Source organism: Branchiostoma lanceolatum, chromosome 2 (genome assembly GCF_035083965.1).
Source record: "Branchiostoma lanceolatum isolate klBraLanc5 chromosome 2, klBraLanc5.hap2, whole genome shotgun sequence".
In the NCBI taxonomy this organism is placed as follows: Eukaryota; Metazoa; Chordata; class Leptocardii; order Amphioxiformes; family Branchiostomatidae; genus Branchiostoma; species Branchiostoma lanceolatum.
The window spans coordinates 14,528,950-14,541,517 of record NC_089723.1 but is presented as its reverse complement, the minus strand read 5'-3'; the positions used below and the strand labels follow the sequence as shown (position 1 = coordinate 14,541,517).

Here is a 12,568-nt window from a genome sequence, read left to right as displayed (position 1 = left end):
ACTCTCTTTGTGCAATGTTAACATACAGCTAGGTACAATGAATAATCTCACATGGAAATTTAAACGTGATTGATTGATTGATTGATTGGATGTTGAAATTATGTTGGTTGAAGTACCGGCTTCATTTTTTAATCAATGCGTGTAAAAATACAATAGAAACTTGTGGAAAAGACACTTTTGGACATGATACAAATAATATAAAACCAAAGGATCTATAAACCAATAACGTTTCACAAGGATGCAAGACTAATATTGCAGCAACAAAACAGAAGATCAGTTGGTACATGTGCCTTAAGTGCTATGTTACAAAAGCTGAAAAAATATAAGACATTAGTTACAACAGAGGATGGCACCCAGACAAATAACATTCATGGTGCTGAATTAGAAGACTTCAATAAAACTAGAATGGTATAGACCACAATATGTCCTTGCAAATCACAACAAAAACTTTCTAAATACATACTGCACTGATACATTGAATAAACATTACGTCTCTTAAAATTCATATGAAGGTATACAACTTAGTACCATTGCACATAGTAATTACATGAAAGCGATATGAAAATGCAATACTGACAACTTGGTTCCACTCTGGTACCAAAGACTTTGATACATAGTGCTAAATTACAAGAGTTCCATGGGACAAAAGACGAAGCTTTGGACAAATTACTTATTTTCCTTCTGTTGCTTCGGTTTGTACTGTGGGCACTTCTTGCTAGAGCGCCGCATATGGTCACTACCACCGCAGACACAGGTCTTCCTTGTAACAGATACAACTTTTGCCCGATTTCTAATCTTGGAGGGCAGGGCAGTTTCAGATAGTAAGTTATCTGCCTCTTCATCGTCCCCATCACTGCTACTGCTACTCTCAGATTCAATGTCCACATCCGTCTCATTGTCACCTGTCTCTTCCATCCCTTCGCCAACAGCCTCTTCATTCCCGTCACCTGCCTCTCCATCTCCGTATGTATGCTGCACACGTCTGCCCTTGTTCCATCTCTTCCTCTCCTCTTGCGCCATGGCTCTTGCGACCTAAGTATAATACAATTGAATGAGAGCTTTAACTTCTTTCCAATTAGGAAATGATACACAACCCATACTCAGTCATTATCTCTTTTCCACACCAACCATTTTGTGTGTTCTTAGAGATAGATTGAAGTAAAAATGTCATGGAATCAAATTCAAAGGTAAAGTTGTCAACACAAGGCTGGTGCACTCCAGAAACAATGTAAGCAAAGGTATTTCCTGTTCTGAGTCTGTTTTCAATTCTGTGATATCTGTGCACCAACGACTAAATAAAACAGTGGAGTTATCTAAAGGTAAAATTATAAGTATATATAGTCATTTGCTTTGTGAACAAAAAAAGAATACAATACCTTCAAAGCAATCCTCCTATCCTTAGCCTTTTCTGTCTTCATCACCTCCAGCCTCTGCATGCGTACCTCATTCCTCTTCTTTGCAGTCTCAACAACCACCTAATTTAGAGGGAAAAAAAAAACATTGACATTTTAAAAACATAAACCCAAGATAACAGACAGGTACCTCTGAAAAGAAATGGAGCACTAAAAACATCTTTGAAGGATTGTGAAACATGATATGCAACACTTACACCATAATTAGTTTTATATGTACTACAGATTTTGTAGAACACCCGCTCCAGAGTCATGGAAACATTTTCACAGTGTTACATTGAAGACTGACAAGACAACAGCAGGTAAGTTAGTACACGGTATATTGTGACCTTGCACAAGTTACTGTGTAAGAAAAGCAACACACCTCCGGTATGGGAAGTTCCATCACCTCTGTCACCCAGTGATATTGTCCTCCATACTTCTTGTAGCACCAGGTCATGTTGCCTTGCAGAAGACCAATGTCTGTCCAGGTGCAGTAGGCAATTCTATTCAGAGATATACTCTTAGACCTGTACCTGCAGTTTGTAAATGAAAGGGAGAATTGCAAAATATCATTAGTATTATCGAAATATATCGCAAAATAACACAACAATAATATAACCTGTTTCACAACAATAGCTGATCCTAAACTGAAAATGATACAACTAAGTAAAGACAACCATTCCATGTCAAATGTTGTTTGAACATTAAAAAAAGTGGACACACAAACCTGATAAGGACGTTGTTTCGTGCCTCAGGGTAGTTGGAGTGTCCCCTTCCCATATCTGGATGGATGACATCTCTACTTTTGGCCGCCCGCTCTTCCACCTCGATTTTGTATGCCATGCTGTGCATGGGGCACGTCAGAGGGTGTGATGTGGAGTATGGTTTCCCTTCGCACTGTAAATCTAGTGGGGTGCACTTTTCACAGGTACAACGCTTGTCACTGTGGAAGTCACACTGTCCGTCTTACCAAGAATGGATATTCTTTTAGTGATACTCTCCTAGGACTCGCATTCTCTTGGCATACAACTCATGGTCTGTGCCACTTTGCACCAGTGCAGTGAAATGGTTGATCTTCATCTGTTTGATGCACTTTGGTGAGAGACAGCCACAGGTTAGTTTATGCTTCTTCCCCATGCAGTGGCACATTAGCTTGTCAAATCCCTTGTACTTTGAATGTTTCTGTTGGTGGCCAAGGGTGAACTTTTTGCAGGCTGCCATCTTCTCCAGCTGTTTTCCATGGGCCCTTCCCACATGCCCACCACAGTACATCACCTTTCCATCCGGGAAGTACTCGGTGAATGACTTTGAACTTGCTGAGTCTCCATCCTGCCAGTGAACTTCGACCTTGATACCATCATTTCTGAGCTCCTCCCATGAGATAAAACCCATAGCCTTCTGCAGCCTTTGATGTTCCTGGGAAAAGAGGAATGTCTTGAGTGGTTATGTCTTTCCCCCTCATGTAGAGGTGCACAGCTGCCAGCAGACCATTCTCCTTGTAGTCCACTAACAGAACTGACATGTTCTTACTGTGTATCTTCTGGTGTGGTACACGCCATCTCCTGACGTGACGGCCCTTTTCCACGATCCTACTTTTGATGGGTCCATTTCTTCATGTCCATCCTAGCTGTCTGAATCTGACGGTTTAGAACTGCATGGATATGTGGGTAGGCCTTCTTCAAGATTCCACGGTATGTGTCCTCGCTTAAGACGGGTATACCAAGACCCAGACATAGGGTTTGTGAATACTTCTCATACGTCTGTCCATTCAGTATGAAAGAAAGGGCAACAGAATGGCCAAGTAGCTGCCTTTTCCCCTCTCGCACGAATGTGGAGGAATCGAAGTTGACTCCGCCGCCTACGCAGCCCGAGCACTGATTCAGAAACTCTACACGCATGTTGCCACCAAGTCCACATCTCTGCACACTACTTGGTACAAGGATGCCATTGCAGCCTTCAATGGAGCAAGTCCTTTTGTCATTTACCTGGATGAAAGAGTAAACCACTTTTCGCTCAGAATGTACTTTCATTGTACCAATTTGAAGGGTACATTGGTTATAACATGCATTGTACTTGTAGAATTGATGAATAGGACTTGAAAAATATAGCCGCTTTATAATAGTTAAGACACAAAAATATATGTGACTTTCAAAAAGTGTAAATATAACTCTATCTTACTCAAGTATCCCTCCGCTACAGTGGAGAAAGCGTCTCACATATTAGGTATGGGGATTGATGTCGGGTGTAAGTGGGACGTTTCTGTACTGACGGAGTCTTGCCCTATTCGTGCCCAACCGACTAGTTCGACAGGACTGGCTCGTCTGGTTTATCTCTCCCTATCCCCAAAATCGTCCCCGGCCCCCCACCTACCGATCCCGCTTGTCATTCCTTTACGTAGTTTAGTTTAGTTTAGATACCTTTGATCACAACAAAGCCTTGGCTTTGATGGCTCCACTGTGAGAGGCATGACAAGATGCGGGGGGTCACATTCTCCCACCTTCCCCCAAAGCCTTATTGCCCCCGTGCTTAATCTACCACGTATCTCCTTAGTAATGAAGTGCGTGAACTTCTTACAGCTGTTACCATTCCTGAAGTAAACCGCCGGAGGGAACGCAGAATCATAGTAGTGTCCCTGAAAAGAACCTTTAAACGGCACTATAAACTCCTTAACGTCTACTTTATTTCTTATCCAATTCAACACCTTCTTATGCTCAGGATTACTTCCCGCAATACGTTCCCATTCCGACACGTGATTGTGTATCTCCCCAGTCTAAACGTTACAGGGTCTCTGAATCTTAACATGCCCGCCGTCACTGCTACGTCATGTGTCGCGACGTACTCCGCCTCCAGGACTGGACCCAGGGCGCTGACACACCTCCCCTCCTTATCGATCCATTGGGTGGTTGGGAGAGCTCTCGGGGTCTGCGGGTGAACGTTGTCCCACACCCCAACCTCCTAGAGTGGTACACTCAACTGGTAATGAAAACATTTACTGATGTCATAACTAAATGCAATTAACGGAGAGGAGGCATGTCAGCACCCCAGGTACTGAGGCTCAGAATGACCTGGTCGCCAGAGTGCATGACTGTCTTATCTATTATTATTTGATAGCGAAAGAAGTGTACCTTTTAACCTTATCAAAGAAAAAAATTTCCCTATTTCGAACATCTTAATGCCACAGACAAATTCATATTTTTATTACGCCTGGATAATGCTTTTATTAAAGATATTGTCTGTTCATACACTTACACATGTACAAAGAAGCGAGAAGAAGTCGACTCTACTGGACTAGCTTAGTTTAATAACACGTTTGTCTACTCTATATGTTTACGGCTTGTAGTGTTGTATTTATGTCCTTGTATCTTCCATGTGTTAACTTAAAGTTAGACGACCTGTACCTAGGCCCTCGGGGCATAAATGTACAATCATCATCATCATCATCAATGAATGCACAATAAAGGTCTTTCATTCATTCATTATCATAACTTAAGATGAGCGAAAATTTGAATTTAGGGTTGCGGACTAAACCTACTCAAGAATCCCCAAAATGGGGACGAAAAGTATTTATTCATTAACTTGAACAACCATACCGCTTCCAGACCTGCTTTAACTTAAGTTTGACATTCTACTGGGCATTCTTGTTTACTACTACAAATTAACGTTATGCCCTTATACTCTGTTCTTATTCACCAAAAATAATTGAACGGACTCATTGAATCAAATTCACCAGAGCCACAGGTGTACTTCAATTAACAGTTTGTTTATTACATGAAAGTTCTGTCTATTCTTATCAGACAACTTTGCAGCCACATTGGTACACCACATATACATGCCTTTGGTCACGGCTATACCGACAAAGTTTTGAGAAAACAAACTTGATTACAACATTCTATACCAGGATTTACCTATTCCACCATTATACATGTACACATAAACAGACATAAAATTACAAAAATCATTTTCAGTCCAATCCAATCCGTCACTCTTCACTTAACATGGTGGTATGTCAGCTTTATTTTCTAAAACCACGGCCCCTCCTAAAGGGTCTAAAACCACGCGATCCTCCCCTCGAGCCCTGGGAATGTCCCCACTCACCACATTTGTAACAATAGCCATGAAATCCCGTATCCGGCTCTGGGAACCAGGGGTTCGGAGAAGGTCGAACAGTCGGTTGTCTAGTAGTATAAACAGAAGACTGCTTTTGTACCTTCGCAAACTTCGAGCCCACTCGCTCATCCACCTCCGAACCCAAGGAGCTCAATACCATTTCCCCTAACATTGGATTCATTTCATGAAGGGAGGCATGCCGGAATGTGGCGGCATATGTTGGCAGATCCGCATGACCTGCTATCCTCGCCTTCTCTTCCAGGCGTCTCAAGGCGGGGATTAGCAGTGCCCTGTTCAATTCAGAGGGCGCTCTTGCCAGGTCCAAGACTTGTTCCAACGTCTCCCTGACCCCGTCAGACTTGTAAGCAGTTTCCAGGACTTCTAGCCTCCGGAGGAAAGACTCCTGGGATAAAGGGAAAACCATGATCACTACACGTCCACCCTCCATTAACATCCCAGATGGCGTAGTCAAATTCCACCCCTTTCCCCCTTATTTCACTAACACCGGCCCTCCAGTTCCAAACTCCGACTTCCCTGGCTACATCTTAATAATACCGTAGCTTCGCCATTACTGACCTATCAGTCCAAAATTACAAATTACGCAGTCAAATTCCGTCCGTTCTACAACTGTCTTCGTTAACACCGGACCCCGAGTCCAAAATTAAAGTTACATAGCCATATTCCGTACATTCCACAATTAATTGTCTTCGTTAATACCAGACTCCCGGCCCAACTTACACATGACGTGGCAGAATTCCGTCCGTTCCACAATTGTCTTCATTAATACCGGACTCCCAGTCCAAAATTACAGATTACATGGTCATATTTCGTACATTTCACAACCGTCTCCGTTATACCGGACTCCCAGTCCAAAATCATAAACTACATGGCCATATTCAATACATTCCACACTTGTCTTTGCCCATTAATACCGGACTCCCAGTCCAAAATTACAAATTTCCTGGCCACATTCCGTCCATTTCACAATAGACCCCTTTCCAAATACCGCGGCCATTTTGAATCTAGCGCGAGCGCGCATAATTCGAGCGCGGGAAAAGTAAACAAACGGTAAGCGGTAAGGCGTCCCCAATAGAAACCAGCGTTGGGTCATCTTCTGCGGCGAGATGTTCTCCTCCTCGGTGAAATCTATCGATATATTTGCATGTCACAAGTAGATAATATTGTTGTGGACACTTGGACTCGATATCGGCTAGTAAAATTGTGAATTTCGGCTACTTTTCCACAGTTCCTGCCGGGCTGTTGGGCGCGCGCTACAGTGAAAAAACTCTAATATGTTTACACCGCGTGCTTGTGGTTTCCCTGATAATGTTAGCTAAAGTCGAGAAAAAATCCCACAACACACACACTTTTCGGACTGGGATCCTTGTAGCTACGTAGATAGAAATATACAGAATTTTACCAGTTGTGACCGTAATTTAGACGATGACAACTTTGCCTGGGAAAACTACGCGCGTTGGGCGCTCGAGAAGGTCGTGTGTTCTGTCAAGCCTTTCTTAACATAGCTTCGTCTGCATATATTTTATACTTCCACTGGATAAAATCCCACAAAATCGTGAAAATGTAGGCTTGAGCTCAAGGTCCTTTTGATTAGGAATTTAGCAGAGTTTTGGCGGCTTCTTTTGACGCGTTTTCTGAAATATCAAAACCTAAAGTACGTGAGTAAAGATGGAGTGTTTTCACTATGCGCCGTAATATCTTAAAATTTCCGTCGGATGACATTTCAGAAACGTGAAGATATAGGCTTGAGGGCTCTGCGAGTAGAAATTTGACGGAACTTCGGTGGCTCCTTTGACTTTGACCAAGGAGGTTTTGCTTTGACGATATTTTAGTGCCAAGATTAGCGTGAGGAAGTTCGTTAGTGAAGCAGGGTTTTCTTTGTAGCGTTTCATTACATCACTTTTCGCGGAAATATTTTAGACCTCCGCAGGATGAAACCCCACAAAAAAGGAAAATATCGGCCTGAGGTCCTTCAGTCCTCAAGCCAATATTATCTAACTTATTTTTCGGTTCCATCCGGCCAACAGATATCTTGAATATTGCCGCGCAAAATGATTTAAAGAAACGCCACATACAGTGGAAAACACACTTTCACTCAAATACTTAGAGTCCTCAAGACTAAATTCTTGGCATCCGAAAAGATCGTCAAAAAAGCCGCCGGAATTCTGCCAAATTTGAGGACATTGAGCTCAAGCCTATATTTTCACGTTTTTGTAGGATTTCATTTGGCGGAAATATAGAATATTGCTGAGCGAAGTCGATGTAGCGCTGCACAGAAAACACGACCCTCCCCCAAACTCACATAATTTCAAGATGATGTTGTCATTGTCACGACAGCCAGGCTCAACAGTTATATATATACCTCAACGTAGCTACAAGGGTCACAGCCCGAAGAGTATATGTTTTGTGGGATTTTTTCTCGACTCTAGCTGGCATTATTAGGGAAACTACAAGCACGCGGTGTAGACAAATTAGCATTCTATCACTGTAGCGCGCGCTCAACAGCCCGGCAGGAACTGTGGAAAAGTAGCCGAAATTCACAATTTTACTAGCCGATATCGAGTCCAAGTGTCCACAACAATATTATCTACTTGTGCCATGCAAATATATCGATGGATTTCACCGAAGAGGAGAACATCTCGCCGCAGAAGATGACTCAACACTGCTTTCTATTGGGGACGCCATTGCAAAGCTTTACCGCTTACCGTTTGTTTACTTTTCCCGCGCTCGAATTATGCGCGCTCGCGCTAGATTCAAAATGGCCGCGGTATTTGGAAAGGGGTCTATTGTCTTCATTAATACCGGTCTCCCAGTCCAAAATTACACATTTAAATGGCCACATTCCGTCCATTCCAAAATTTTCTTCATTAACACCGGACTCCCAGTCCAAGATTAAAAATTACATGGCCATATTAAGTACCTTCATAATTGTCTTTGTTAATACCGGACTCCCAGTCCAAAATTTCAAATTCTATGGCCAGATGCTACATTCTCACTTGAAACTCAACAAAATCATCCTCACCTGCTGAACATTGCCTCCCTCCGCGGGTGGCGGCACTGGAACCTGGCCCTGTGGTACGGCTAGAGGCACTGGCGGAACCTGGCCCTGTACGGCTGGAGGCACTGGAACCTGGCCCTGTACGACTGGAGGCACTGGAACCTGGCCATGTTGTGCGGCTGGAGGCACTGGGACCTGGCCTGCGGCTGGAGGTACTAAGCCCTGGCCCTGTAGCGCGGCAGGAGGGGCAGCGGCTGCCTGTTGCGCGGCAATGGGAGGGCCTGCCTGAGGCTGCATAATAAAACACAAAACAAATATTATTATGTGACCATGCTAAACATAAACCACCACTTGTTGGTCAGCGTTGCACACCCCGAAATGCCCCCGCTATACTACCGTTAACCACACTAAACCCAGCGTAATGCCCCAAACATTCACATGCCTACCTGTGGCGGCATGCTAACCTGGCGTAATCCTGGGAGAGCAGCGAAGAGGGCCGGCACAGGCGCCTGGGACGCTGAGCCATTCTCGACGCGGCTATCCTAAACCACCGACGGTCGTCGTTGTTCTGCACGTGTTATTCTGCACCTCCCCGTCTTATATAGCCCCCCTTAGCTATGCGGCACTCCTTGATACCACCTGTCTTGCTACACCTGTGTTAGATTAATCTGTTAACGCTTTCTCCCATTCGGCGGGGAATTACTTGATTAAAATAATTATGTATCTATCAGTCAACCCACCATTCAGTTACTAGCCATGTTTCTATTTGTTTGTAGTAGATCTTTATAGGAAGCCATATCACTCACCTGGTCAACAAGGAATCCAACTGATTCAACAAATGCTATAAAGAAAGAGCGTGCCATCATCTTCCAGCTGTCACGCGATGCTCCAATCTGATGATGACTTTCCTTGTTGGTTGTATCAGGTGTTGACTCCAGGTTTGCTAGTGGAGATGGCTGGTCATCTTCCGAGTCAAAGGCCGAGCTCTGGGAAACAAAGCTCAGGTTGAACCCCCTGAAAATTGATAATTGATATCATTACTGTGTAATCAATCAATGAAGAATCCCTGGCCCTGGGCGTGATACCTTCAATGGGTTTTGCCCAGTATTGTATATAAGATAGGTACATGGTACACAGGCTGGTGTGACTCACCTACATATATAGCCCGGAGTAGGCTGTGATAGTCTAGTTTACAATTAGCAGGAGAGCCATTCTCGATTTGCATAAAGTTATACTTATAGAGCTTGCCTTCCAATAACAATATTTTCTATCAATATTTTCAATGTATTATATGTATACACTGAGACAAGGGTCCAGGTAAGTTATTCCACAGAAACAGTTAATTCCAATTGTAACTCAATGTTATACATTCAGTATGAGTTGCACAAAAATTCTACAATTTGTACTTGAATGCTCCTAATGTTAACATGCATAATGCACAACACACACAATAATTATGTACGGGAGACGGAGAAGAGAATACTAGTTCACAACACAACAACAAAACTAGTACGTAAACAATGAGCGCGCACCAGCGTAGTTGTAACTAACAATCCGCATCAAAATAATTCTCCGCATTTTACCGGAAGTGACCGGGTGAGTGAAAAACACTCACCCAAGTTAAGTCATTATTTGGACCCCCAGCAAGGAAGGTGTTGGCTGCCCTAGCAACACATAGCAGCCACCTTTGACCCCGATTTCTCCCATTGTTTGCTAATTGTCCTCTCTCCGCCTACTGCGAAAACTTTGCAGGAGGGGTGCCTTTGGCCAGGTGAGCTGCTACCTGGCACCATGGAGGGTGTTAAGCAGGGTTCTTTGTATTATTGTATGGGAATTATTTAGCTTAGTGTGTATTGGGCATGCTGTCAGTTTTTCAGTGTTTGAAGAAATATTAGATCAAGGAGGTTATATAACCTCCTTGATTAGCAAGGAGGTTATATAACCTCCTTGATTAGATTTTTTTTAAAAGTCAAAACCTCAGGACCCGGCATTATGCAAGATAGACTTAACAGGTTAGCTGATATTCCTTGGGATAAAAACCTTGATATATCTGGGGATGTGCGAGTTTTTGTGGAGTGCCCCTTCCGCAGACCAACTGCATGCACTGATTGAAACCACGGAGGTTTAATCCTTGCTTAAAACACAGAAAAAAACAAGCAGGATTTAACATTTCTGCTTTTGAGAGTTCCCAAAGTATTCTATCAATGTTGAAACATTTGGGCTATCCATTGGGGCCGCGAGAGGGAAAGAGATTATTTTCCAAACAGAGGTTTCGTTTGGGGGGTTAGTAGTAACCGCAATTTGAAACGGTGCCCTCCCTACTAGACCCCTGATCGAAGCCTCTGCTTGGAAGTTGGAGAATACAAACAATCGTCAGATGGTCATGTTAGATGAGCATTGGCTACATAGTGAAACTGGCGGGGCTATACCACGCGGCAGGTGGACATATTTTGCATTATGAATTGCAAATGTTTTGTTATCAGATGTTTGTGTGTATATGTAAACACTGTATCTGAAAAGTGTGGTGGAATAACGTTCCATGATACATGTATAACCTACTACTACAGAGAAATGATCTAGCAACGGCTTCTCCACAATACATGGTTAGATTCCTTGTTTTTAAAGACGAGAAAGGAAAAACTAAGGTGCATGATACTAACTAGGGCATCTCTAAGGCATATAAGTGCATATGCCTTAGAAGATTAGCAGTGAGGACAGTGGATGCACTAGTAGGTAAGATTATGGGATCTTTTCAGCAGAAGGTAGGGGAGTAGAGTACAGTGTGAGTGTCTTAGGGTCTGGGAATCCAGCAGCGAATTTAACGGTAAAAAATACATAATGGCGGTAAGGAGGGAACAGTCTTAGGCATTTGTAGTTCCGAATTTGCGAAACAAGCTATTCCGATGTTCCCTGATAATTTGGAGAACTTGTCTCTCCATATTAGATGTAATCTGTCTGTGTCTCACGTATCACCAAATTAGGCATACTTATTGGCCAGGAATGCTGCTTTTTTCAAGTGGTAATGTTTTCGGGTGACAGTTTAGATGACCTGTGTCAAAAAAAAGTAAAAGGGATTCAGATGGTGAAGAGTTACTTTTCAATCGCACAGAGGGGAAAACAGTGAGATCTGGTCGACCCAACATTTTTGGGACCAAGGGGATAGAAAATCTAGCTCTGTGCCCAGTAACAAGAATTGAATTTGCATTCAGGGCAACATCCAAAACTGGTGAAGTTACTGAGAAGCCTTTTTCTTTCGATGCAGCATAAAAGAGGTCTAAAGCACATTTGATGAATGCAGGCTATACGAGGAAGAAACAGGTTATTTTTGTAGGTCAGGGTTTGCCCTACTTTTGGTGTTCTAAGGATGTTCCAAGCAGGACATCATGTTGCGAAAAAAGGAAAATAAACAAATATCTAACAAAGGAGCAGTTGAGTAACAAGGCAAAGGATCCACAGCGCAAAAAAGGTTACAGAAGACCCTTGCCTCTAGAGCAAAGGACCGTGTCAGTGAGGCTGTGGAAAAAGAAAGTTGCCATGTCAACGACAGCCAATATGCCTTTTTGCAATCAGTTCTAAAGTCATTAAAGCAAGGGATGTAGTTCAAAGTTAGCTCCGCGTAACAATTTTTGTACGAGCAGCAAGTACATCAATCGCAACAACAAGATGCAAAAGCAATGAGGTGACATCCCATGATGATCAGGTGGTACCTGGCAATATTCTACACAACTAATGCAGCCTTTGATATCATACGAAAATCTGGATTTCTTCACCTCCCCCACCGCACAACACCTCAACAGTTTACAGAACCTACTCCAGGATTAAATTCTGACTTACTCACAAAGCTTGGAGAAGTTTCAAACCTCGTCAACCTGCCGGCCTGTAAAAAAGATGTGACTGTAGGCTGATCGGGTCTTATTTGACACTGACACGCTCTATCCTCGTGACATAGACGGGTTGTATTGTCAAGAGACCTTATTGGTTTCACCGATCTGAGCAAAACCAACATTGAGCTGAAATATTTCGAAAGAAGGTGCCGCAAAGAACAGCATGG

At 43.1% G+C, this 12,568-nt stretch overlaps 1 protein-coding gene and 2 long non-coding RNA genes across 3 annotated transcripts; all 3 read right to left on the bottom strand.

Annotated features, from left to right (window-relative positions):
* Nucleotides 1-666: 666 nt before the first annotated feature.
* On the bottom strand, nucleotides 667-1,797 carry LOC136426850 (uncharacterized). Its single transcript, XM_066415569.1, has 3 exons — nucleotides 1,777-1,797; nucleotides 1,377-1,475; nucleotides 667-1,032 (listed from the first exon to the last, which is right to left on the bottom strand). The coding sequence occupies exons 1-3, from the start codon at nucleotides 1,795-1,797 to the stop codon at nucleotides 667-669; spliced, it is 486 nt and encodes a 161-aa protein (XP_066271666.1).
* A 5-nt stretch (nucleotides 1,798-1,802) lies between these two features.
* LOC136427538 (uncharacterized) lies at nucleotides 1,803-9,565 on the bottom strand. Its single transcript, XR_010754459.1, has 3 exons — nucleotides 9,324-9,565; nucleotides 2,122-3,379; nucleotides 1,803-1,927 (listed from the first exon to the last, which is right to left on the bottom strand). It is a non-coding gene; the product is annotated as an uncharacterized lncRNA (long non-coding RNA).
* Nucleotides 5,136-9,019, bottom strand: LOC136427542 (uncharacterized). Its single transcript, XR_010754463.1, has 2 exons — nucleotides 8,542-9,019; nucleotides 5,136-5,904 (listed from the first exon to the last, which is right to left on the bottom strand). It is a non-coding gene; the product is annotated as an uncharacterized lncRNA (long non-coding RNA).
* Nucleotides 9,566-12,568: the final 3,003 nt, after the last annotated feature.